The sequence below is a fragment of the Bos indicus genome, chromosome 3 (assembly GCF_029378745.1).
Source record: "Bos indicus isolate NIAB-ARS_2022 breed Sahiwal x Tharparkar chromosome 3, NIAB-ARS_B.indTharparkar_mat_pri_1.0, whole genome shotgun sequence".
NCBI classification, from domain to species: Eukaryota; Metazoa; Chordata; class Mammalia; order Artiodactyla; family Bovidae; genus Bos; species Bos indicus.
This window is the reverse complement of record NC_091762.1, coordinates 101,485,942-101,512,861: the sequence shown is the minus strand read 5'-3', so window position 1 is coordinate 101,512,861 and position 26,920 is coordinate 101,485,942. Positions and strand designations below refer to the sequence as shown.

Here is a 26,920-nt window from a genome sequence, read left to right as displayed (position 1 = left end):
TTCATACCTCAGACTCAACATAACTACAGTAAAACTTTTTACCTAACTCCCCAAACTGTTTCCTTTATAACCCCACTCCCTATTTTAGAAAATGGTCCACCACCTACCCAGCTACTCTAGCCAGAAACCAACAGTCAATCACGATTATCCTTTCTCCTTCACCGGCACATCCAACCTGTCCACCTAGAGGTAAACCAAGACAAGCTCAAATTATCAGAAACTGATTTGCAGTTGGAGAAACACATGCTGTAACAGGATACAAGCAAGTCCACTAAGGGTTTGGGTGAGTTGTATTCATGGGCCAGGAGAACAAAGAGGAGAAAGACTGGCCAGAGTCCCAAAATATTAAGTTCATTGGTTTGACGATGGAGAATAATTTTTGGTGGATGTTCCTTTGATCAGGAAGTAAGTGTTTTTTTCTGTAAGCTAGGCAATTATGGGAAATTAGTCTCTAAGTTCCGTTCTGTGGAGGGTGGATGTATGAGATTCTCCATTTCATATCCTCCTGTTTCATTTAAGACTGAAATTTTTTCACAAACCCCATCAGCAAAATCCATTCACTCCACCTCTCCAATAAGGTACACCTTTAATCCATTCTCTTGGCTACATTTCCAGTATTACAACCACAGGCTAGGCCAGCATAATCTCTTGCCTACTAAATGGTCACCTCACTTCCAGTCTTGCAACCTTCAAATTAGTTCTCCAAACAGAGCAAGCCCAATAAATAAAATCAAATGTAACTCAGATCATGTCACTCCTCTGCTCAAAATTCTTCAGTGATTTCTCATGAGGATAAAAGTCAAAATTATTAGTATGGGATACAAGATGCTAAATTGATCTCACTCCTTTCCCACTCACCTATTGCCTTCCAGCCACGCTGGCTTCTTCCTTTAAGACCGTTCATTTTGACATTCCTTCTTATTCTCTAGACTCAGGTTATCACTTCAAATATTTCTCTCCTGGCCATTTTACCTAATGTGGTTTCCTCCATTTTTCTGTATTCCAGTTCTGTTTCCCTCAGAGCACTTACCACATTTCGTTACTTACTTGTAATTTACTTCTTTTTGTTCCCTGTTCGCATTAGAAATGTTAGGTCGAGGGCAAGAACCATGGGTCCTGTTCACAATTACTATTTCCAGCGCTTAGGACGTGATAAGACACTCGATAAAACCTAGTGAACCAGGTCTTTCAGGCACTCCAAACGTAGTCCCCCATTATCAGAACTTAGCAATAATATCACAAGGGAGAAAACATGCTCCCCATCGCGCGAAGAAGGAAAGTTTGTTAACTTGTATGAGGTCACTGAGTAGGCAACTAATCAAGCTGAGGTTCGAACCCATGACTATAGGACCCCAGAACCCTCCCTCTCACACATCACCCTGAGGTTTCTGAGTTTAAAGGACCCCAGCAGCGATACCGCTGGTTGAACTCATGGAAATAGAGACCTCCCAGAGCGCGGGTTCCAAAAGCTCCCAAGAGGCCCTGCGTTCAGCGGTCTGGCCAGACGAGTGGGCGGTTCCAGACGCCGGAAGGCGTCCCGGAGACTACGTATCCCAAAAGGCTCCGCAGAACGCCGCTGATTGGCGGAAGGGAGACCGGCGACAGTGTGATGACGTTTCGGGACGCTGGCGCGTGGGATTTAAACTTCGGCAGTTTACGCGGCGTTAGGATTCCCAGAGTTGTGGTTTTCTGGCCTTTCGCGTGTCCCTCACCGGAGCTCCTTCCTGCCCATGGACTCGTCGCTTCAGGCTCGCCTGTTTCCTGGTCTCACCATCAAGATCCAGCGCAGTAATGGTGAGGGGCGGGGTCCTGAGACCATAGGGACCCGTGGGCTGAGATGACTGAAATTACCGCCCCTCCCCAAATGGCAGGCCCTGAATCACTATTAGGGATCCCCGCACACCCCAGGTCTAGGTCTCCTCACTGGCGGTCAGTCTTCCCTACCAACGGCCAGGGGCCTCTGTACTGACCATGCGTCTCCTTTCCGTCCTCCAGGAGTGGGCGGAGCCCCCGTGTCACTGGACCTTTCCGGGAAGTCAGGATTCCTTTCCCCTCCAAAGTTCTCCCCTGAAACTGCCCTGCTCTTGCAGGGACCTCGGTTCTCTGACCCCTCTACTCTCCCATTAACACTGAGCACTTACAATATGTCAGACACCGGATTCAGGGTAATGGGACAAATGATGAGATCCCTGCTCTTCATTCAGGAGCTTGCAGTTCTGCCCTCTCCTTTTCAGTTCAGCCAGGTATCTCAACTATGGCAGGTCTGATGATTCCAGTACCAGTATCATTAGAATGGTCAGACATAAAGGTCAGGAGATAGGGAAACCTGAGGGCGCTAGAGCCTCAGTGCTGTGTTGAAGAATGGCTCACCTAAGCACTAGAGAGACTCTCCTGCCCAAACATACCTTCACTACGCTGTAGGCTCTCTTTTGAGTCGGGGTGAGCCCTTATCCTCTACAGCTCAGTTTTAAGAACTGTTCCCTGCCTAGTTCACTGAGGGATATTCCAAGGGTGGGGTGCCAAGAGGTTTGTCTGCTGAGATTAGAAAGAAAGTCAACTGTCCCTTCCTTCAGGTCAACTTGACATTTGAGCCTCTGGGATCCTAACAGTGAAAAAGATAGGTAACTCTGGCCTTTTCATACTTTAGGCATAATTCACAGTGCCAGTATAAGCACTGTGAACTTGGAGAAATCCTGCGTTTCAGTGGAATGGAAAGAAGGAGGAGATACAAAGGGCAAAGAGGTGGGTTCTATGAGTGTGCCTCTACTACAGTTAAAAAGACATGTGTGGAAATGGAACTTGTGTCAGCTTTGTCTTCCATCCTGACTTGTCCTCCCCAATCTTAAATATGGTCCTCTTTGAATGCTTTGGGACTCTTTTTAAGGCAGCCTTGTTCTAAATTGAAGCAATCAACAGTTTCTGGTGTGTTTGTAGAAAGCAAACTGCACAGAATTCTAAAACCTTACTCACCCAAGCTAGCTTCTGAGTGCACACTACCTATGATACTGATTTGGAGAGTAAAATTGATAATCTCTTTGGGGAGACAAAAGTATGTTTCTGAAACACCCAAAAATAGAAGGCAACTACAGATGGAATAATGCTAGAGCAGGTCAGAGATGGAAACTCACTGCAGATGAGCTTGTGGGGGTGGGGCCAAAGACACTGAGGTGGCCCTCATGGGGACGGGTAAAGAAACTGGCTCCAGGCGCAGAGGAAGGCTTAGTATGCTTGGCAGCGCAAAAAGACTGGAAAAGGAGACTAGAAGGCCTTTGTCTCTGGCACTAAGATGTTTAAGATCTTATTCTGCAGCCAGTGGGAGCCTTGGAAGGATTTTGAGAAGTAGGAGGGATATCCCTAAGACATTGATGTTTTAGAGGCATGTGGTGTAGTGAAGAGGTCACCAGGCTGAGTACGAAAACCTGGATTCTAGAGTCTGGCCCTGCCACTAAATGTTCTCAAGCACATTTCTGCTCCTATGAGAAATTCTCCTCGTTTATGAAATGAGGATGATAATAATATCTACTCATAGGGTTGTTTGAGGACTTATTCAACAAATCCTTTTGTACTGGTTCCAAAATGCCAGCCAGTGTGTTTGGTGTTGGGGATACATAGGTGAGTAAGACAAACCTGGACCCGCTTCCATGAAGCTTAATGAGATAACAAATGTAAAGTGCTTGCTTAGCGTAGTGCCTTATGGTAGACACATGTTTATTTAGGTGGTGTATTTGAGAAATAGAAGAACTGGATTCTTTATATTATGTCCTTGAATCAAGAGGTTCCTAAAATCCCTTTCAGCCATCTATTAGCAGTTCCTCGTGACTTGTTTTTGTTGTTTGTTTAGAAATACAACTCTTATTGCGTCTTAACTCCAGCTCAAATGTTGCCTGTGGAATAAAGTTCAACCTTCTTAGTGAGGCATTCAAAGCCTTTTCAAGATCTGATCCCAATCAACTTTTGTCCTTTTTACCATACACTCCTCCCAAAGTATCCTGTGCCAGGGACAAATGAGGCAGTTCCCCACTCTGTGATCCTGCCCAGTGCCTCGCTGCCTGCACACTCTTATCCCTTCCTGAATCATTAATGTGAGAATCAGTTAATGTCGGAACTCTGGTTTTCTGCATTGTTTATGCTCTCTGTAGTTTAGGGATTGGAATTGGGGTGGAGGGGTAGTAGTAAGGGTTTGTAGCTGTCCAAGAAAGGTGAATAGAAGTGTGACTACTAAAGTACTTACCAGCTTTTGCACTTGATCATTCTGTCCTCCTTGTCTATCCCATGCTGCTTGGGTTTCCAGCCCTTTATGTGTATGGCTTCTCTCCCCTACTAGAATATGAGCTCACTGAAGGCAAGGGCAATACATGTCTTTTTAATTTTTTGGTTGCACCAGGTCTTCGTTGCTGCATGTGGGCTTTCACTAGTTGAAGCGAGTTGGGGCAACTCTCTAGTTGCAGTGCGTGGGCTTCTCGTTACAGTGGCTTCTCTTGATGCAGAGCATGGGCTCAGTACTTACGACTCTAGAGCTTGAACTCAGTAGCTGTAGCATACAGGCTCAGTTGCCCCCCAGGATGTGAAATCTTCCCAGCCATCCAACCATGGGACCGCTAGGGAAGTCCAATACATGTCTTAGTTCAGTTTGAGTACCTTCCCCCTACTGCCTTACTTATGCCTAATAAGTGTTTGAAGAAGCTGTTAATACATAAAAATTGCATATGTAGGAAGTGAAGTTCTCACCTGGGAGTACATGCTGCAGCTCTTTCACATTTTATCACAAATGTGAAACACAAATAATCAAGTTGGTACTATTTTGGTGTGTTTGAATCTGCTGTGAAATATGCTGATGAAGCCTGAGTTGTCCCTGGGTTTCAGGACTCTGGTGATGTAAACCTGGAATTGTGACCTCATTGCAGGCATGCACAGGAAGTAGGGAAGGCATGAGTAGGATGCTGTGACTGGGGAAGAAGTTTCTGGGCCCGGTAGAAAATGTAGGTAGATTGAGGACTAGGTAACCGCTCTCGGGTACTTGTCCCCGCCCATAAGATCCTGAAGGGCCCTCCACTTGACTATCAGTGGGACAGTTAGAATTGTTTCCCCCTTGGTGGCAGGCAGCAAGAGGTGTTCAAGGGCTGTGCCCAGCAGGACCCCACTGCCCCACAGAGCGGTAGGGAGCCAAGTGGCCAAGATCTACTGTGGACTATCTGACTGTTGGCCTTCCTCTTCACCTCATTCTCATCGCTAATGTCTACCATTCATTCGCTTGGAGATCAGAAACCAATATCCATCTAGATGGTAAAACACAATCAGGGAATAAATATTTGTTTATAGCTGTTAGTACTTGGCGGAACTCAAAGTTTATAAAATATGAATTTAGGGGTAGCCTTGATTGCAGAAATGCAATTGAATTGAACAAGCTATGTTGTTCATAGAAACTTTTACTTTCTTCTTGCAGGTAGATTTTGATGATGTGGCTGCAATAAACCCAGAACTCTTACAGCTTCTTCCCTTACACCTGAAGGACAATCTTCCCCTGCAGGAGAATGTAACGGTTCAGGTAGCTGCCAGTCATCTGACTACAGCCAGTGCCCAGAGGATGCACTTGGCTTGTTTGGGTCTTTGCTGGTTTGTTTTCTGGGCCTGCTTAGTACTTCAGCACAGTACATGGGCCCAGGATAGGCCCTTGAGAACTGATAAGACCCATATGTCATGGTGGTTTTTTTTTTTTTTTTTCAGAAACAAAAGCGCAGATCAGTCAGCTCCAGAATTCCTGCTCCAAAGGAAGGTAAATGGATTTCTGCTGGCTCACTGTCATGGGGTTTGTGCCAGAAATGATGTTCTTGGGGTGCAGGAAGCTGTGAGTAGACTCATGGTTCCAGTTAGAAGACCGCTACTGTGTAGGCTGAGTCCTGCCCTGTGTTCCACGCCTCTTTCTCAGTGAGGAAGAATTCAACCTTCAGGGAGGAAGAAATGGAGAGGTGTTGGTCGAAGGGTACAAAGTTTCAGTTAGGCAAGATAAAGAAGTTCTGGAGATTTAATGTATATCATAGGGCCCATGATCAATGAGTGTATTATATACTTAGAAATTTACTATGAGGGTAGATCTTATGTTGAGTGATTTACTACAAAAGGAGAAAACAAAATATAAAATGAAGGGTACAGGGGGAAACTTTTGGAGGTGATGAGCAGATTTATAGCATTGATTATGATGATGGTTTTATGGGTGTATGCTGCTGCTGCTAAGTTGCTTCAGTTGTGTCCGACTCTGTGCAACCCCATAGACGGCAGCCCACCAGGCTCCCCCTTCCCTGGGATTCTCCAGGCAAGAACACTGGAGTGGGTTGCCATTTCCTTCTCCAATGCATGAAAGTGAAAAGTGAAAGTGAAGTCACTCAGTCATGTCCGACTCTTCACAACCCCATGGACTTCAGCCTACCAGGCTCCTCTGTCCATGGGATTTTCCAGGCAAGAATACTGGAGTTGGGTGCCATTGCCTTCTCCATTATGGGTGTATACTTACCTCCAAATCCATCAAGTTGTACACATAAAATACCTCCAGCTGTTTTTATGTCGATCCTACCTCTGAAGCAGTTAAAAAAAAGAAAAAGAGAATTCAACCATTCAACCTACAGCTCTTAACTTAGACCAATCTCTTTGGATCTGGTGCATTTGGGAAATTTGCTAACTGGCCTGGGAGCCTTTCCTGTGGAATCCAGAGCGGTAATCAACTGTGGTGGGCTTGTTTTCTCTCCCTGGGGAAATGACATGCCTTGGAGTGAGGTGGTGAGTAGGCTGTCAGAAAAGCTAGGTCAGGGCCATTTAGAGGTAGAGTTGGTAATGCTATGGTGATCTGGGGGTAGGGTGGGATTGGACAAATAATAGCAGTGCTTTGAACTCCAGAGAAAGTTAGGCTTTCTCTGCAGGAATCAGCATAAACCTACTTTAACTATGGTAGGCTGTGATGGGTGCCTATATGCACAAGCTGCCCAAAGAATCCAGTTTATAACCCAAAGCTAGCTATACTTCACAGCCTGCACAACCTGTCCTAGTCGGGGGGTTATCTCTGTCTCAACATAATCCAGCCACCCTGGGCCCAGAGACTACTTGACTGGAGCTTCAGGCTTCCCAGGGGCCCGAGGTGAAAGGTGGGGTGGTTTTGAGCTTGAGCTAGGCAGGAATGGTGTAATGCTGGCCCTCTCTTGCTGGCTGTACCACACTCCAGTGGCCTCCAGGAGAAATATGAGTGGCAGTGGTCTCTCTCCACGTGCACGTCCCAAAAAGATATTGCCACTCTTCCTTTTTTCTTTGTTTTGACTATGCCACCTGGCTCATGGGATCTTAGTTCCCTAATCAGGGATTGAACCTGGGCGCTTGGCAGTGAGAGCACGGAATCCTAACCACTGGACCCCTACTGCTCCTTTTAATGGGAAAAAAATAACGATTCATTATTGAATGAATGATATTGAATAGTAGAAGTGAAACATAAGATCACAGATCTTTTGAGAAATAGGAATATTATAATAATTCATGCTCTTTATGAAAAACATAGATTGATTATATAGAGCCATCATATCAGCCTAAACTTAGGAAACTCAAATTCCATATAGGTTGATATTTGTTTATATGACACTAGTGTTTTATTTCCAAATTTACTACTTTTATTTTATAGGTACATTATTTCTTCTTATGGAGGGAAGCAATATAGATGAGTAGAAATTGACAGGAATTAAACTTGTTTAAACAACTTAATTGTATAAACTCAGTTAAATTGTTTCTGTCAGTTAAGCATTCTTTAAAGATTCCAGAAAAATCAGTTGCTGGTCCCATGGCTTCTAATGCTGTGGCCCAGGTCTGGCTCTGTAAAGCATCTTAGAGCAGTGGAAAAAGCCCTGGTTGTGAAATCTGGCAGTCTTGGGTTCACATCCTGACTCTGACACTTACTAACTGAGTGACACTGGGCAAATTGCTTAATTTCTCTATGCCTTAATGTCCCCTTTTATCAGTTGGGAATACTAGTATTTACCTCTGGATGTTTGGGAAGATTGTAGAATGGTAGGTGCTGCTGCTAAGATTAAAATGCTTTTTTTCTGGGATTAGGTCTGTGTCTCCAGAAATGATCTCACATTGTCTGTAGGTTCTTCCGTTTACTCCAGACAGATGCTCTTGTGGGATCCCTCAGGAGCTCTCAGACTGCAGGATGTAACAAATTAGTTTTGGGGTCACTGGTACTTGGCCTTTCTTTCTTGGATGGAAGGAATGGGAAGTTGGTGGGCTCCTTTCCAGGTTTCGGGACCCATCTCACCCTGTATAGAATCTTGAAGGGTTACCCTCGACTGTCCCTCTATCTGTTTTGCTCTTCTGATCACAATGCACTGACTGGCCACGGCCCTTGGTCCTTCAGGTCTCCGAGGCCGCTCCACTCGCATGTCCGCTGTCTCAGAGGTTCAAATCACCACTCAGGAAAATGATATGGAGGTGGAGCTGCCTGCATCTGCAAATTCCCGCAAACAGTTTTCAGTTGCCGGTGAGTAATGAATCTGTTCTCCCTGTTTGAGGCCCTAGAGCAGCTCTTCACACATTGCCCTGAGCCTGTTTTGGAATATCCTAGGATTCCTATACTCCCTGGCTTTCATACCGTTCTGCTCCTGCACCACTGCTCCCTTATCTGAAAATCGTCTCACTTTACTTTTTAAACTTTAAACATTATACATATACACACACACATATATATATATATGTTCAGGAAAGTAAACCTATCATTGACTATATAGTTCACAAAGTAAACACACTCATATAACTGACATCTAGATCAAACAGCATTACCAGCACTCCAAAAGTCCCCTTCAGGCCCCCTCCCAATTCCTAAGCCCCAAGGGTATCTATGTCCTGACTTTGGATCACATAAATTAACTTTATCTTCTTTTGGACTTTATATAAATGGGATTTTAAAAACATTTTTAATTGTCAATTTGTACTAGTTATTAGTAAATTAAGTGATTTAAAGTCAAGGTAAACAAAAGGGTCATGGCCAGCTATGGGAAGTTGCTGTGGGTTGTACCTCTCTGGTTGTACCTTTCTAGGTTGAACCAGGTTCCCATTATTCCTAGTTTTCAGTCCTTCCTCCTGTTAACTACTGGGGTTCTGAAGTCAGAAATTTTTCCCAAATGAGCTGAAAGGCCTGGCCTGGCCTAAGAACCCTTACTTGGTCAAGCCTAAAGAGGTCAGACCTTTAAAGGCTTTTCCCTTCATAGTGAAGCGCATACTGAGCAACTCACATAACCTTTAAGATTTCTTGACACCAGGAGCCAACCCCTGTGGCGGGGCTTACTGGGTTCAAGGTGTGGATTGAGATGAAGGGAAAAGCCTGAGCTCTGCTTACGCAGTAGAACCTGAGCCCTTGCTGAGCTGGCAGTCAGTAGCCATCCTCCTGGCCTGTGACCCTCTAGGGCTCAGATGAACACAGCTGCTGTATGCCTGCCTGCTTCTCCAATGACTCTTGTTCCCCCACAGCCGGCTCCTCTAGGCCCTCCTGCCCTGCAGTGAGTGAAATACCATTGACGATGGTCAGCAAGGAGGTGGAAGAACAAGTCCACTCCGTCCGAGACAGTTCTTCTGCAAACTCTGTGAAGTCAGGTAGACACACTGAGCTGTCTGGTACCCTGCTGCTAGTGCAGGATAGGAATTACAGCTTGTCCCAAACATGGCTTGCTTGGTACCTGAGTTCAAACCATGTCTGTCTCATGGGGACATGTTGCCCTGTGGCCACGGAATTGATCTTTCACAACAGGTGACCCTGTCACTCACTGCCAGCTGGCAGAAGCTCTCTGATGTAACTGAGGTGTTGTTACAGCTAAAGTCTTGGTCAACACCTGAACAACAGCCCAGAGTGACCACCAAACAGGGACAATCTCATCTCTACTGATTGTTGAGAAAAAGGCCACAGAGGCATAGAGAGAGCTTGGGTTAGACCTGGAGTGCTCATAGTAGCAAGTTTCTTGTCAGCTTGGCCATCCCAAGAGTCATAGCTGGTGCTTCTTCTCTTTGCATGCGGTGATGTAAGAGCAAGGGTCTAGAGAAGGTCTAGCCATGAGAAAGGCCCAGGACTCCACACAACAGCCAGAGAAGAGCAGGCTGGCCTAGACAGGTAAAAGAGAGGGCTTCTTTTTTTTCTCTTCCACTAGTTCGGAGGAAATCATGTATTGTGAAGGAAATGGAAAAAATGAAGAACAAGAGAGAAGAGAAGAGAGCCCAGAACTCTGAAATGAGAATAAAGCGAGCTCAGGTACCTTTCTTGGGAAGCAAGGGCAAGGGTTTTTGTATAGACTTTCTTAACTGCAACCTTGTCAGCAACAGAGATAGATAACGGTTCAGCCCCAGCATTTCTGAGGCTCCAGTTCTGATAACCAAGAATTTTAACCAGTTTCTCATCAGGATTCAGAGAACAAATAATTCAGATATTTTTCTGAAGACCTTCAGATGATGAATATCTCCTACTGGTTATCCAGTGGGCATGCCCATCACACAGTTCAATGGCAGTTGCCTGTTCCCCTGACCTCCTAGTTGCGCATATGTGGGGTGCCACAGTGGAGTTCAAGTTTGGGTTATTACCCTTTGGTTGGGTTAATGGCACAGGAGAATCCCAGCCTGCTGGTCTCCTAAGACATGGGGCAGTGGCTCTTGCCCTGCTTCCTAGAGTGGTTGCTGCATGCCTAGGCCCCCCTGCCAATCTTGTTCCCAAAACTTTGTGCCTGAATTCTCTGCCCAGAGCCAGAGTCAAGGGCAATGAGATTGTGTGGGGGTTTTGTCAGCCCTGAAGGGGCTGTGTGCATAGGAAGGGCTGCTGTTGCCACTGCCTAGCACTGAGGCCTGCGAACACCTACACCTTGGCAGTCAGTCCTTCTTCAATCTTACCACAAACAGGAGTATGACAACAGCTTTCCAAACTGGGAATTTGCCCGCATGATTAAAGAATTTCGAGCTACTTTGGAATGTCATCCGCTTACTGCGGCTGATCCAGTAAGTAATCCCAAAGGGCTTCTATCTCTCCTTCCTGAGTAGGCGTACAATTTTTTAAAAAAATATAGTTGATTTCAATATTGTGTTAGTTTCAGATATACAGCAAAGTGATTCATTTTTTAATATATATAAAAAGATTCTTTTCCAGAGTAGGCGTATAACTGAGAGACAGAAACATCTCTTAAAGGAACGAGAGCACACAGGAATCGTCACTCACCCTTAAGGGCGTGAGGGTGGGCTTTGGTGGGGTGGAGCTAGCAAGGGCTAGATAGGAGACTCTGATCTTTATAAACTCCCTTCCAGCCCCCATCCTCCCTGCTTCAATAGATTGGCTAAATTCTTACTGCTAATCATGAAAGTGTGCTGAAACCTCCTATAGGCAGCAGAGTGAGAAAACTGAGAAGAAAATTCAGAGCTTTCTTGTGCTCTAGAGTAACTATGAGCACAGTGGGTCCCAGTGTTAGGTCTCAGCCCCTGACTGGGCCAGACATATGATTAGTAAAGGAGGGGCTCTGGACCAGCTTTCTTTCAATATTACACTGACCTTTTTGCTGACGGTTGTCTTCTCTCCTCCTCCTGAAGATCGAAGAGCACAGGATATGTGTCTGTGTTAGGAAACGCCCACTGAATAAACAAGGTAAGCCCCACCTTACCTTAGCCCCAAGGTAAGTTCAGTCAGAATGAGGCTTCAGACTGAGGGTCCCCCGTGTCCAGGGAGCATCGCCTGAAATACTGTCCTTCTGCAGAGTTGGCCAAGAAAGAAATTGATGTGATTTCCGTTCCTAGCAAGTGTGTCCTCTTGGTCCATGAGCCTAAGTTAAAAGTGGACTTAACAAAGTATCTGGAGAACCAAGCATTCTGCTTTGACTTCGCATTTGATGAAACGACTTCAAATGAAGTTGTCTACAGGTTAGTCCCTTGCCTCTGTTTCCCCCCTTCCTCCTGACACTTTCCTTTTTCCAGTGTGGGACATTGTGGTAGCACTTGCACTCTCAGGCATGCTGACTCTGAATCCCTTCCTGGCTTCCTCTTGTGTCTTCTTTGGATGGACCATGATGCAGAGCTGGCTCTGGCTTCTAGCACAAGGAAGGCCCTGTTGGGGCTGTCACATCCTATGTTTCAGCTTTAGTGGCCCATGCTTGAGTAGACAGAAGTGAAATATTCCCACTGCGCTCTTTGAGGCTGGGCTGGGCAGGCCTCAGGGGTTCTTCCTGTGTCTGTGTCCTGTACAGCCACCCATTACCCACTGGGCTTAGCAGACTCAGCAAACTCTGGAGCTGCTTGGTCCAGTACAGCTCCCACTAACTTCATGTGACTGTTTAAATAAAAGTTAAATAAAATTAAAAGTTCAGTTCTTCAGGGGCTTCTCTGGTGGTCCAGTGGTTAAAAACCTGCACCTCCACGGCAGGGGCCACGGGTTCAATCCCTGATTGGGGAACTAAGATTCCCACGTGCTGTACAGTGCAGCCAAAAACAAATTCAGTTTTTCAGTTACACGAGCCACATTTCAAGTGCTCAGTAGCCATGTGTGACAGTGGCTACTGTTGGACAGTACAGATAGAGATCATGTCCAGTATCCATCCTCAAAGTTCTACTGGACAGCGCTGCTCTACACTGGAGGCTGATAAACTGTAGCTCACGGGTGAAAGTTGGCTTGCAACCCTTTTTATATGGCTCTCAAATTAAGAGTGGATTTTGTGTTTTCAAAGAATCATTAAATATATATATATATTTCGGACTTCCCTGGTGGTCCGGTTGCTAAGATCTGAGCTCACAATGCAGGGAGCCCAGGTTCGATCCCTGGTCAGGGAACTAGATCCCACAAGCCACACTATGCTGCAACTAAAGATTCCACTTGCCACAACTAAGACCCAGTGCAGCCAAATACAGACATTTAAAAAATGTCTATATATGTATACTTACGTATGTGTATATATGGAAGAGACCTATGTGGCCCACAAAACCTAAAATATTTTAGGCTCTTAAAGAGTTTCTTTGATCTTTGTAGTGTTTCATATGCTGGAAGTGGGCTGCTAAGCTCAAGCTTCCCTCTGTGTCTCCAGGGTAGAGGAGGTGCTGGTGGCTCAGTCAGAGTATGGACCAGCCTGCTCCTGGCCAGTTGGTCCAGCCCTCCCCAGGTGGTTAGGAGAATTTCAGATTTGTAAGTGGGGCTGGGGTCAGGTGGGACCACTTTGCTTGGAAGGAAGCCCCCAGGAATCCTGCTTTGGAAGGGTAGCAGAACCACGTTCTAGGAAGCACATTTAAGCAGAGATATGCATGCTTCCCCATGCTTTCTCTTAGGTTCACAGCAAGGCCACTGGTACAAACAATCTTTGAAGGTGGAAAGGCAACCTGTTTTGCATACGGTCAGACGGGAAGTGGCAAGACTCATGTGAGTATTCAAGCCTGGCAGAGAGTAACCTGCCCTTAGTGCACCTCTGGGCCTCTGAAAAGGAGGACAGTGAGTTTCTTACAGAAGGTCCCTTCAGTGCAGATGCCCCACCTCCAGATGCTCTTGCTGTGCCAGGGGCAGGGAAGGGCCTTAGCAGGTCCAGCTCCCCTCCTGGCTGTAGTATGGCCCACGGTGGTGGTGGAGCCAGAAATGCTCTGGCCTAGGCCAAGGGCTCTTTAGCACAGTCTCCTGTCCTTTCCCTTTGCAGACAATGGGTGGAGACCTCTATGGAAAAGCCCAGAATGCATCCAAAGGGATCTATGCGATGGCCTGTAAGTAGTGTGTTCTGCCCCAGCAGGGTTGGGCACAGAAGGGCAGGTTGCTTACTTAATCCAGGTTCTCCCCACAGCCCGGGACGTCTTCCTCCTGAAGAATCAGCCCCGATACCGGAAGCTGGACCTGGAAGTCTATGTGACATTCTTCGAAATCTATAATGGGAAGGTAGCTGGCAGGGAGCCCTCTGTTTATGCTGCTGGGGTCCCTGAAGTTTTCTAAAATCTTGAGGTTGGCTAGAAATTGTAGAAGACAAACACCCTGTGTGTTGTCACGCCTTTGGGCCACTTTTTGCCCAAATGTGTGGGAGGTTTTCATCCGATGGTGGAATGGGAGGCACGCTCAACAAGTAAGCAGGAACACGCCTCAGGGCTTCCTCCCAGATGGGAGGCTTGCTTGTGTGTGCCCTGTGCTCCCTCCATGCACCTCCCTCTTAAATCTCTCTTCTTCTCCTGATCGCACACATTCATTCTCATACTCGTTCTCTCTCTATATTTCTATGTATCTCTCTACGCTTTTGGAGAGTCACCTTCCCCGAGTGGGGTCTAGATAATAGCTAATGTGGCTAATTAACATGTTACTAGGTACTGAGCACTATTCTAAGCACTTCTCTCAGCTCTTTACCACAACCCTACTGGGAAGTATCACCATTACTGTCGCTATCGCACAGATGAGAAATGAAGCTGGGTGGCTAAGTACCTTCCCAGGTCACGCTAGTAAAGAAGCAGGGTCACATCAAACCAAGGTGGCCCAGTTCAGCTCCCAGATGAACTGCTCGCTGCTCATCTGACATCACCCAGTGTAGCCTCTCCCACCTTTCCTGTTCCCAGCCATTGTCTAAGCTGCGACAGGCTCTGAAGCGGGGAGGGATCAGTGGGTGCCTGGCGCCTGACAGCCTTGGCCTTGTTCCCCTGCCCGGCACAGCTGTTCGACCTGCTCAATAAGAAGGCCAAGCTGCGCGTGCTGGAGGACGGCAAGCAGCAGGTGCAGGTGGTGGGGCTGCAGGAGCGCCTGGTGAGCTGTGCTGATGACGTCATCAAGATGATCGACATAGGCAGTGCCTGCAGGTCAGAGTTTGGCCGGAGGAAGGGGCCACCTTCTAATGCCAGGTCAGGTGATAGATGAGCACTGAGCCCTTTGCTGTTTCCACAGAGCGCCACTTCCCCCAGCTTGGTGAGGGCTCTGAAGGCCTCTGCCTTAAGCGGTCGCAATGGGGCCAATGACCCAGGGTAAGGCTCGTCAGGGGCGAGTCAAATCATCTTGAATCTGACCAAGGCAGGCTTTATTACCAGACTTATCCAGAGGTGTGCTTCCTGACTTCTCTGAGTTTCTTCTTACTGTTCCCTCTCTCTGTGGTGGGGGACAGAAGCTCTGGGTATGCTCTAGCTGGAAGTGATGGGACGAGAGCTCCTGTGTAGAGGGAGGAAAGTGCTCTTCTATCAGGGCCCTCAGCGTGGTGCAGTGGGGTGCTGAGCAGCATATGGAGGACCAGGGAGGGACTATCTCCCCAGGGCCCTCGAGTTTAGCATGTGGTTCATGACAGCCCCTCCTTCCCTGCGTGCCCTGCAGCAGAGGTAACTCATGCTTCCCCATGGCCTATGGCCCAGGGTCTGGCCAAGGCCCTCACACAGAATTCAGTACTTTGGCTGCCAGGGTAAGCCATACCCAGAGTGGCTGGATGGAGGGCTGCTGCCCAGGGAAGGAAGGACAGAAGTGGGACAGGATGACTCAGAACGTCTGAGTCCTGGCCCTTCTCCCTTTCCTCCTGGAGAACTGACTGCCTTGGAGCCTCAGGTGCCATGGTGGCTGGTGACCGCCTGCCCCCTCAAGGAGCTCATAGCCCTGCTTTGTCCTCCTTTGCCACAGGACCTCTGGACAGACATTTGCCAACTCCAACTCTTCCCGCTCCCACGCCTGCTTCCAGATTCTTCTTCGAACCAAAGGGAGAGTGCATGGCAAGTTCTCTTTGGTGGATCTGGCAGGGAATGAGCGAGGCGCAGACACTTCCAGTGCTGACCGGCAGACCCGCATGGAGGGTGCAGAAATCAACAAGAGTCTCCTGGCTCTGAAGGTAGCCAGGCCCAGCTACATGGGAGCCGGTAGCCCTGGAGGGCTGCTGGGAGGAAAGGGTGGGAGGGAGAGGGCATCTTGAAAGGAAGGAGGGGACCTCAGCTTCCCCTGCTGTCCCCCAGGAATGCATCCGGGCCCTGGGACAGAATAAGGCCCACACCCCATTCCGCGAGAGCAAGCTGACACAGGTGTTGAGGGACTCCTTCATTGGCGAGAACTCAAGGACCTGCATGGTGAGTTGGGCCCTTTGGAGTGGTGCAGTCCTGTCCCTGGGCAGGAGGCTCTGTATTCTTGGCTAGCTGGGTTTCCAGGCTCTGATTTAACTGGGCTTCACCCCTGCTTTTGGGCAGCAGACTCCTCTTTGCCTGCGCAAGCAGGGAGGAAAGGATCTTCTCCCTTTACTGTGTGTCTGTGCATCTCTTGGGTCGGGGAGGTCGTTCCTCCCATACCTAATGAAACGGGGGCTGCAGGATTCAGGAGGAGGACCTTTGGGGAAGCAGGAGAGGCAGTCCTCGTCCCTCTGTGACTTCCCTCAGGGGTCACTGGCTCCCAGCCTAGGAAATTGAAGAGGGCCTCAGCCTTGAGGGACTTTCTGTCCCCTTATTTTATCCATAATGCTTTCTAGCTCAGATCTGCCCTCCTTCCTCACCAGGGAATATCCTCTCTTCTGCCTGCTGAGGAAGGTGGGAATTTCTGACTAAGCTCTAAACCCTTCTCCCTAAGGCAGTATCTCTGAGCCCAGGTGAACTAAAGTTTCCAGCAGGAATCACAGAGCCTTGCATTGTGACCTTGGTGAGAGGAACGGGTCAGTAAAGAAGTAAAGAAGCAGGAGTAATTAGATACACCAGCAAAGACAGGGGACCAACTTTTATTTATTATTATTATTTTTTTAATTTTATTTTATTTAACTTTACAATATTGTATTGGTTTTGCCATATATCAAAATGAATCTGTCACAGATATACATGTGTTCCCCATCCTGAACCCTCCTCCCTCCTCCCTCCCCATACCCTCCCTCTGGGTCGTCCCAGTGCACCAGTCCCAAGCATCCAGTATCATGCATCGAACCTGGACTGGCGACTCGTTTCATATATGATTTTATACATATTTCAATGCCATTCTCCCAAATCATCCCACCCTCTCCCTCTCCCACAGAGTCCAAAAGACTGTTCTGTGCATCAGTGTCTCTTTTGCTGTCTCGTATACAGAGTTATTGTTACCATCTTTCTAAATTCCATATATATGCGTTAGTATACTGTATTGGTGTTTTTCTTTCTGGCTTACTTCACTCTGTATGGGGACCAACTTTTAAAGAACCTTAGTTTGCAGGGCCCACGAGGCAAGTTCCCTGGCACACAGTGGGTATTTAATGAGCTCTCCCCCCAATTCCTGGCAGCCTCTCCAAGAGCACCCTTACCCTGGGATCCTTGACCATTAACTAACTGCCCATTCCTTCTTTTGCAGATCGCCATGATCTCACCAGGCATAAGCTCCTGTGAATATACTTTAAATACACTAAGATATGCAGACAGGTACTGGTACCTGTGCCAAGTGGGATGGGAAGGAGCAGGGTTGGGGAGGGAATGGCAGTGATGAGTGGGGAGGGGGCTCTGGGGACTCAGTGCCTATTGTCTCCTTCTATGACTCACTAAGTCTGAGGCTTGGGAGTTCATATATGAGGCTACTAGGTTTTTTTCTGATCCCCTTCAGGCTCTGGTGGGGAGCAGTGTGAATAAGAATCCTTCTAGGTCAAAGCAAAGCCACTACTCCATCTCCTTGAAGTCTCGAAATCTGAGTAGTGCTGCACACTTGTGAGTGCCAAAGAGGCTGCTGTGGGAGCTGTGACCTTCTTGTTTTCTCAGGGTCAAGGAGCTGAGCCCCCACAGTGGACCCAGTGGGGAGCAGCCAATGCAGATGGAAACAGAAGAGATGGAAGCCAGCTCCAATGGGGCCCTGAGTGCAGGCAATGTAAGGGGAGGTGGGCCAGGCAAGAAGGGAACATGGCCAGCTGAGATGGGGACCTGGCCACACTGTCATCTGTCTCCTTTTGCCCCCTTAGTTCTCCAAGGAAGAGGATGAACTGTCTTCCCAGATGTCCAGCTTCAATGAAGCCATGACTCAGATCAGGGAGCTGGAAGAAAGGGCCATGGAAGAGCTCAAGGAGATCATACAGGTGGAGAGCTGACCCTGGGCTCAGCGTCATTCCTGGAAAGTGACCTGGGCTTTACATGCACACATACACCCCCTCCTCGGGTCTTCTGGCTGGGGTGGCAAGAGGCAGCCTTCTAGATCAGCATTTCTTAATTCCCCAGTTAGTTATTCAGCTGCTTTTATAGGGCAGCTAATTACCACACCTCCTTCTCCAGCCTGGCACACAGAGGCTTTCCCCCATCCTCCTGGCTGGAGCTAGTCTCTCTTTCCTGTGCTCCTGACTGAGGGTTTGGAGGGTAGCCAGGTCTCGTTTGTTCATGAATGTTGGTGAATACTTTCTATATACCACCAGCTCCTGTGCTGAGACCAAGGGCCAAAATCATGAAGGATGGATAACAGGCCTAAAGAAAGACTTGATCAATCCTGACTCTTCTATTTATGAGCCAGTTTCCTCAGGAAAGTCGTTGAGGCTCACCGGGCCCCAAATTCTTCATCTCCAAAATGGTCAAGACAAGATGGTTACACTAAGGATTAAGTGATATGTTGTTAAACACTCAGCCTTCCCCAGCATGTGGTCAGCCTTTAGTAGGTGATAGATGCTACCACTGCCATGATCCCTGCTGTGGAAGTGCAAGTAGGGGAGAGGCCTGAAGGGCATCCTAACAGTGGGGCACTCCGAGTGTGGAGCAGCGAGGGCAGCGAGGGGCACTTAGAACCGAGGAGGGGACGTGCAAGGTCAGTGTCTGCACGAGCCCTCCCCGCCTCAGGTGCTCAGGGTCCAAAGGTTTGAAAGGACATGGTACTTTCAGGAAGAGCAGTAGGTTTGCTCTGGCCATAGCAAAAGGTGAGAGCAGGTGAGGGAGGGAGATCAAGGCTGTGGGCGGGTCAGCCGGGACCTGATGCTAAAGGACATTATGGTTCACACCAAAGGCCTGGACTTCGTTATGAGGGCAGTGAATGCCTTTGAAGGGAGTAAAGCAGAGTGGTGCCTTGGTCACGTGAGAGCTTTTAGGGACCTTACTGTGGCCACAGCACAGAGCCCGGCTTCAGGACCCAGGGAGAGCATGAGTAGAAACGCTAAGGAGTTAAGAGCAGTTAGGAGATTAGTAGAGTTCAGGAGAGACACTGGTGCCTAGACTAGCTGTGACCATGGTCTTGGGATTGACAGGATGACATGAGATTTAAGAACCATTTCAGGGGTGCAGTTGTTAGGATTGAGGGACAAGGTGAAAGAATTTTTGCTCAGATTTCTGGCTTGGGCATCAAGATATGCATTTGATATCAGGGACAGGGACAAGTTTGGCAGGCAGGAGAAGGATAGATTCAAGCTGAGAGTTATGGGGGAAGGGTCAGGAGGCAGGGCCAGGGCCATGGCTAGAGGAACAGGCATCCGCATTGCAGATGGTAGAGCCCTGGGAATGATTTGCTAAATTGGTTTGGTCATTATTGACCTGACAAGGTCCGTCTTGTGTCGCTGCAGCAAGGGCCAGGCTGGCTGGAGCTCTCCGAGATGGCTGAGCAGCCAGACTACGACCTGGAGACCTTTGTGAATAAAGCAGAGTGTGCCCTGGCCCAGCAAGCCAAGCACTTCTCAGCCCTGCGAGGTGGGTGCAGCTGGAGGGTGGGGCCTCTGTGGGTGGTGGTGGCTCTGCCTGAGGGAACAGGGTCTCCAAGAGACCTGCTGACTTCAAGTGCACCACCTCTGCCTTCCAGATGTCATCAAGGCCTTGCGCCTGGCCATGCAGCTAGAAGAGCAGGCCAGCAAACAAATAAGCAGCAAGAAACGGCCCCAGTGACGACTGCAAATAAAGATCTATTTGGTGTCATACCCAGCCTTTCCCCTCCCCTTCCCTCCTCAGCAAACTCTGGGCACCTGGTGGGTCTGAGCTGGGACAGACTTTGGTAAATGCCAAGTATGGGCATATCAGGGCCCAGGGCAGCTGGGAGGAGTCAGTGTGCATAGGACACAGCTTTCCTTTTCCTCACTTGCAGCCACGGAGGGAAAAAGGATGGAAGGAAGGAGCTTTTAGTTACCCTGTGCACTGCCCTTCTCTCCCAGAGGGGGAGGCTCTCCATCGTAGAGTTTTCCCGTAGGCAGCAATCTGCCTGTGTGGACTGGCTGCTGGGGGAGAGCTCCCTGGGGCTGTCCTGGCTCTGTGGGGAGAGAAGGAGCCTATAGTTCAGCTCTGCTGGCTCTGGCCTGCCTTCCACACCCTTGGTCCGGCCACTAATATATCTTGTACTTTAAAAAAAAAAAAGTTTCCCAGGGCCTCTTCCTTCCCTGCTGGTTTTTGAGGCCCATGAGGATCCCTGCTGTTTTCTGTTTTATGTGTTTATATATTATGTCTAATAATAAAGAGAAAAAAATCAGCCTGTTGAGTGGTGTGTGGGAAGAGCCTTCTGGGACTCGGACACCACCGCAGGGGTAGCGCTGATGCTGACTCTCCCCAGGAGGCCACATCCACACCTGCGGTTTCAGTGATATGGTGAAGATGCCAACCTCTGCCTTGTTCAATGCCGACTAGGTCCTAGGCCTTCTCCTGGACAGGAGCTCGAAGCAGAAAGGAAATGGTGCTCTGCCATTTACAGTCTGCTAAAGACATGTTAAAAAATTCTGTGGGAACACTGACGCGAAAGCACTTGCTTTGCTAGACAGGAAAGGATCTGACAGGTTAACACGTTTGCTCTTGAAAAATGAGAAATTTGCCATATAGACTGAGGAACCAAACACAGGGCATGGATGGTTTGGGAACTAGAAGACTCCAGATCCCACGTCACAGAACATGAATCAGGTAAATGGTGTATGCTCAGTTGCTCAGTCATGTCCGACTCTTGGCGACCCCACAAGACTGTAGCCCACCAGGCTCGTCTGCCCATGGGATTCCCCAGGCAAGAGTACTGGAGTGGGTTGCCATTTCCTTCTCCAGGTAAATGGTAATGCACCATTAAAAGGTTTTTAGCCTAGCACCACACAACCAAACACAAGTTTTAGGAAGGCTCCAGTCAGGGAGACACGGCATAGGACGCATGGGCTGCTGCAGAGACTCAGAGGAATGGGGTCAGATGGGCCAGGTTCTAGCCCTCTTTCTCAGCCTCAGGATTTTCACTGTAAAGAAGGAGCATTCTCTATCTTGTGGTGAGAAAATCGCATGAGTGAGGTGCCATCAAATAACCAAATAGAGGACCTAGATTCAGAAATTCACCTTGGACTTCCTGGTCGTCCAGTGGTTGGGGGTCTGCCTGCCAATGCAGGGGACACAGGTTCAATCCCTGGTCTGGGGAGACCACACGCTGGGAGGCAGCTGGGCCCATGCACCACAACACCTGAACTCAAGCCCTAGGGCTTGTGTTCTGCAGCAAGAGAAATCTGCAATGAGAAGCCCACACACCACAACTAGAGTAGCCCATCCCCACACACCACAGCAAGAGAAAGCCCACAAGTAGCAACGAAGTCCTAGCACAGCCAAAAATTAAATGAATAAAATTTTAAACATTCTGTAATGACATTTTTAAAAATTCCGCTAAATCAGTTTGACAGAGCACGCATTTCGGCAACACATGTACTAAAATTGAACTACAGGAAGATTAGCATGGCCCTCGTGCAAAGATAATAGGCAAATTCATGAAGTATTCCATATTTTTACCTGTGGTGTTCAATAATGAACCACCACTACTAACCATTTACCATGATTAAAATTAATGAAATGAGAAATTTAATTTCTCAGACATACTAGTCACATTTTAAGTGCTCAAAAGTTACATGTGATTGAAAAAAAAAGTTTGACAGAAATGGCACTAACTCTTGAGGCCTTAAAAGCTTCCAGCTTGCCACATCTGTAAAATGAGGCCACCTATACCCACCTCAGAATTGCAAAGATCCAATGAATGCTGCCATCCCAGACTTGACCACCTTCCCTAACTGGCCCCCTATCTTGAAATCTTGACTCACAGAGACCCATTCTCCCCAACCAGCCAGAGGAAGCTTTTAATAAATTCCGAATGCCCTCCCATGGCATTAGACCCCACCTGGTACCTGGTCAGCTCCTTTCTGTTGGTCCAGTGGGAACATAATTTGAGCAGAATGACTTGGAGACTAACAGCCCAGCTTCTAAAGCCACAGTGTAGGGTATGATCCAAGATCTGTGACTAGAAACTTAAGTGGGTTATTTACCTCGTGCTCTCTGTAGAATAAGAATAATGCTGGTATAGTGTTTGGGAATTCTCTGCCTATCCAGTCATTAGGACTCAGCACTCACTGCCAGGGGCCTGGGTTTGATCCCTGGTTGAGAAACTAATGCCACAAGTCATGCAGCACTGTTAAAAAGAAGAAAGTTGAGTTCACACACCCAGCAGTAAGTACAATGTCTCACATTTAATAAGTGCTAGCTATTTAAGCACAGAAGAACCAAGATTTTTGTTTTCATATTGTATCTACAATATCTTGAGCAAGCACACAGTGTGTATATATCAAATGAATAAATGAACTTTTCTCTAACTTCTCATGATTCTCCAACCACATTGGTCTTTCTTTTTTCCTTTTTTTATAGTTTAATGTATTTTAATAGCAAACTTACAGGAACAGCACAGGAGACAGACAACATTAAAAACATGTCTTTCCATGTAGGACAACTCAGAAAAGTATAGTGAATGGATGGAATCTACTGTGTGATAAAAATGCTACAAACACCATTTCAGTTCAATTCAGTCACTCAGTCTTGTCCGACTCTTTATGACCCCACGGACTGCAGCGTGCCAGGCCTCCTTGTCCCTCATCTACCAGAGTTTGCCCAAGTTCATGCTCATTGCATCAGTGATGCCGTCCAGCCATCCTATACTGAAGCCCTCTTCTGCTGCCCTCAATCCTTCCCAGCACCAGGGACTTTTCCAATGAGTCATCTGTTTGCATCAGATGACCAAAATACTGCAGCTTCAGCTGTAGCATCAGTCCTTCCAGTAAATATTCAGGGCTGATCTCCCTTAAAGTTGATTTATTTGATCTTGCTGTTCAAGGAACTTTTAGGAGTCTTCTCCAGCACCACACTTTAAAGGCATCAATTCTTTGGGATTCTGACTTCTTTACCGTCCAGCTCTTACAACTGTATGTGATAACTGGGAAGACTATAGCCTTGACTATATGGACCTTTGTTGGCAATGTCTCTGCTTTTCAACACACTGTCTAGGTTTGCTATCGCTTTCCTGCCAAGAAGCTATCATCTTCTAAGTTCATGGCTGCAGTCACCATCTGCAGTGATTTTGGAGCCCAAGAAGAGGAAATTCATCACTACTTCCACCTTTTCTCCTTCTATTTGCCATGCAGTAACTGGGGCCGGATGCCATGACCTTAGCTTTTTTCATATTTAGTCTTAAGCTGGCTCTTTCACTCCCCTGTTCACCCTCATCAAGAGGCTCTTAGTTCCTCTTCACTTTCAGCCATTAGAGTGGTATCATCTGCATATCTGAAATTATTGATGTTTCTCCCACCTATCTTGATTCCAGCTTGTAATTTATCCAGCCCAGCGTTTCTCATGATGTGTTCAGCATATAGATGAGTACGTGTACTCCTTTTTCGATCTTAAACCAATCAGTTGGTCCATACAGGGTTCTAACTGTTGCTTCTGGACACACATACAGGTTTCTCAGGAGACAGGTAAGATGGTCTGATATTCCCATCTCTCTAAGAGCTTTGCACAGTTTGTCATGATCCACACAAAGGCTTTAGCGTAGTTGATGAAACAGAGATGTTTTTCTGAAATTCAATCTTTATCCCAATCCCCAAGAAGGGTATACCAAAGAATGTGCTAACCATCAGACAATTGCACTCATCTCCCATGCTAGTAAGGTCATGCTTAAAATCTTGCATGCTGGGTTTCAGCATTATGCGAACCAAGAACTTCCAGATGTCCAAGCTGGTTTTAGAAAAGGAAGAGGAACTGGAGATCAAATTGCCAGTATTCGCTGGATTATAGAGAAACCAAGAGTGCCACCATACCAGGCATGTAAAGATGATGTTTCTTCACTGCTCCAGTAGAGGGCGCAGTCTTGCGAGCGGCTTTTGTAGCCAGCCGCTTCCTCCGTGCTTTACCACGCGTCGATTGAGGACAGTCGGCTTTGAACAAGCGGCGGTCCAGAGACCCTTACGCTGCTTCTCCTCCGGCTGGAGCTGGGCGAGCTAGAGGCGGCCCTAGAGTTGGAGAGCGACGGAGGCGCGGCGGCGAACGCTGGTCTTTATTTCTTAAATATGCCAGGGCTTTTTAATATTTATTTATTTTTTAGGGCTTAAAAAAAAAATAGCTGCTTTATTGAAATGTAATTCACATAGTATAAAATTCACTCTTTTCAAGTGTATAATTTAGCGGGCTTTTTTAGTGTACTCATTTATCACTAATTAGGCAATCATCACCCCTAATTCCAGAACATTTTTATGACTCTCCAAAGGAAATCCTGTTGTACATCAACCTCAATTTAAAAAAAATCCATTACCCATGAGCAGCCACATATACACCACCACTCACCTCTCCCTGGAGCCCTAGGCAACCACTAATCTATTTTTCTTAAACTATGGATTTGTCTATTCTGGACATTTGGTATAAACAATATCATAATATCAAATGTGGTCTTTTGTGTCTGGCTTCTTCGTTTAGCATATGTTTTAAAGGATCATGTTGTAGCATGTATCACTTCACTCCTTTTATGGTCAAATAATATTCCAATCAAATGGCCATAGCAGTTTTTGTTTATCCTTCAGTTGATGAACTTTTGCGTTGCTTCCACTTTTGGGCATAATGAATAGACCATTTGTGCTATCAGTATTCGCATACAAGTTTTTGTGTGAGCAAAACTTCAGTTTTCAATTCTCTTGTCTATATTCAAGCCCTTTGCCCATTTTTAAGTTGGCTTGTCTTTATCATTGACTTGTAAGAGCTATTTATAAAACATCTTCTAGATACTGGACCTTTATCAAATTATGAGTTGCAGATATTTTTCCTCACACCATGGGTTGTCTTCTCATGTTCTTGATGGTATCCTTTGAAGCACAACAGTTTTCAAGTTCTATGAAGTCTTAACTTTTTGTTGTTTTTCTTGTACTTTTGCTGTTATATCTGAGAATCCTAGGCCAGATCCAAGGCTGTGAAGATTTACTCTAATGTGTTCTAGTAAGAGTTTTGTGGTCTTATATTTAGGCCATTGATCCATTTTGAGTTAATTTTTGTAGCCACTGTAGGGTAGGGTTTCAAAATTCATTCTTTGCATGTGGATACCTAGTTTTTCTAACATCACTTATTTTAAGACTGTTCTTTCCCTTATTGAATTGTCTTGACAACCTTGTTGAAAATCAACTGATGGCATGGGGACTAAAGGATTGAATGAAAGCAGTCAAAAGGTAAAAACTTCCGGTTATGAGATATATGTCTGCTAGAGATGTAATGTACAACGTGATAAATATAATTAACACTGCTGTATGTTACACATGAAAGTTAAGAGTAAATTCTAAGAGTTCTCATCATAAGAAAAAAATTTTTTTCTAGTTTATGTTTATATGAGATGATGGATGTTCACTAAACTTACTGTGATAATCACTTCATAATATATATAAATCAAATCATTATGCTGTACAACTTAAACCTATATAGTGGTGTACCTCAATTATAGCTCAATAAAACTGGAAGGAAATATAAACATAAATTTTTTTAAAAGAAAATGAGGACTTCCCTGGTGGTCCAGTGGTTAAGAATCCACCTGCCAATGCAGGGAACATGGCTTTGATTCCTGGTCCGGGAAGATTTCATATGCTGCGGGGCAACTAAGTCACAACTACTGAATCTTCATGAAACAATTACTGAAGCCTATACTTCCTCGAGCTTGTGCTCCACAAGAGAAGCCACCACTGTAAGAAGCCTGCACAGTGGAAATAGAGAATAGGCCCTGGCTCACTGCATCTAGAGAAAGCCAGAGCAGCAATGAAGACCCAGTAGAGCCAAAAATATATTAACTAAATTAAAAAAAGAGAATGCACTTATTTATGAGACTTTAAATGCCATTCCATTCGTCTTTGTGCATGCATGCTCGGTTTTGACTGACTCTTTGCAACTCCATGAACTGTAGCCCACCAGGCTCCTCTGTCCATGGATTTTCCAGGTAAGAACACTGGAGTGGGGTTGCTATTCTCTTCTCTATGGGATCTTCCTGACCCAGGGATTGAACTTGGGTCTCCTACATCTCCTGCATTGGTAGGCAGATTCTTTACCACTGAGCCACCTGGGAAGCTCTTCCACTAATCTGTATGTCTGTCCTTATGCCAATACTTCACTGTTGGTAACTGTAGTTTATATTTTTTCTGTTTTGGGTCATGCTGTGTGGCTTGCAGGATCTTAGTTCCCTGACCAGGGACTGAACCTGGGCAATGGCAGTGAAAGCTTGGAATCCTAACCGTTAGGCCACAAAGGAACCACCATAAGTTTTGAAATCCTCTAACTTGATTCTTTTCCAATATTGTTTTGGCTTTTTGAGGGCCCTTGTAATTCCATGTGGATCTAAGGATCAGGTTTTCCATTTCTGCAAAAAAGGCTGATGGAATTTTGGCAGGAATTGCATTGAATTTGGGTTGTATTGCCATCTTAATATTAATCCAGGAATGCAAGATGTCTTCCCATTTATCTACGTCTTTAATTTCTTTCAACAATATTTTATAGTTTTCAGTGTACAAGTCTTTTACTTCCTTGGTTAAATATATTTCCTAGGTATTTTATTCTTTTGGATGCTATTGCAAAAGGGATTGTTTCTAAGTTCCTTTTCAGATTGTTCATTGCTGATATATAGAAACAACTGATCTTTTGTGTGATCTTTTCTTTAAACTTAAAAAAAAATTGAAGTATAGCTACTTTACAACGTTGTATTAGTCTTAAATGTACAGCAAAGTGATTCGGATATATATATTTTGTATATACATATGAAAGTGAAAAGAAAGTGAAG

General features: G+C 46.4%; 1 protein-coding gene and 1 pseudogene across 4 annotated transcripts; both read left to right on the top strand.

Annotated features, from left to right (window-relative positions):
• The first annotated feature begins 1,661 nt into the window (after positions 1-1,661).
• On the top strand, positions 1,662-20,320 carry KIF2C (kinesin family member 2C). Of its 4 annotated transcripts, XM_019957607.2 has the most exons (21): positions 1,662-1,794; positions 2,648-2,742; positions 5,444-5,545; positions 5,725-5,773; positions 8,390-8,512; positions 9,499-9,621; positions 10,170-10,270; positions 10,909-11,004; positions 11,587-11,641; positions 11,751-11,913; positions 13,306-13,396; positions 13,665-13,728; positions 13,806-13,897; positions 14,654-14,796; positions 15,596-15,800; positions 15,922-16,032; positions 17,264-17,331; positions 17,662-17,767; positions 17,859-17,972; positions 19,431-19,554; positions 19,664-20,320. In XM_019957607.2, the coding sequence occupies exons 1-21, from the start codon at positions 1,731-1,733 to the stop codon at positions 19,744-19,746; spliced, it is 2,172 nt and encodes a 723-aa protein (XP_019813166.2). In that variant the 5' UTR covers positions 1,662-1,730; the 3' UTR covers positions 19,747-20,320. The 4 variants fall into 4 exon arrangements, with proteins under 4 accessions (XP_019813166.2, XP_019813167.2, XP_070642771.1 ...); XM_019957608.2 differs by lacking the exon at positions 9,499-9,621; XM_070786670.1 differs by lacking the exons at positions 1,662-1,794; positions 2,648-2,742 and adding an exon at positions 4,914-4,983 and having other exon boundaries at positions 5,448-5,545.
• A 1,173-nt stretch (positions 20,321-21,493) lies between these two features.
• On the top strand, positions 21,494-21,592 carry LOC139182362 (U6 spliceosomal RNA; annotated as a pseudogene).
• Positions 21,593-26,920: the final 5,328 nt, after the last annotated feature.

Coding starts and splice junctions, on each gene's coding strand:
- KIF2C (XM_019957607.2), top strand. CDS start 1,731: ATGGACTCGTCGCTTCAGGCTCGCCTGTTTCCTGGTCTCACCATCAAG. Junction 2,743..5,443: donor GAGATACAAAGGGCAAAGAG/GTGGGTTCTATG, acceptor TTCTTCTTGCAG/GTAGATTTTGATGATGTGGC. Junction 10,271..10,908: donor TGAGAATAAAGCGAGCTCAG/GTACCTTTCTTG, acceptor TACCACAAACAG/GAGTATGACAACAGCTTTCC.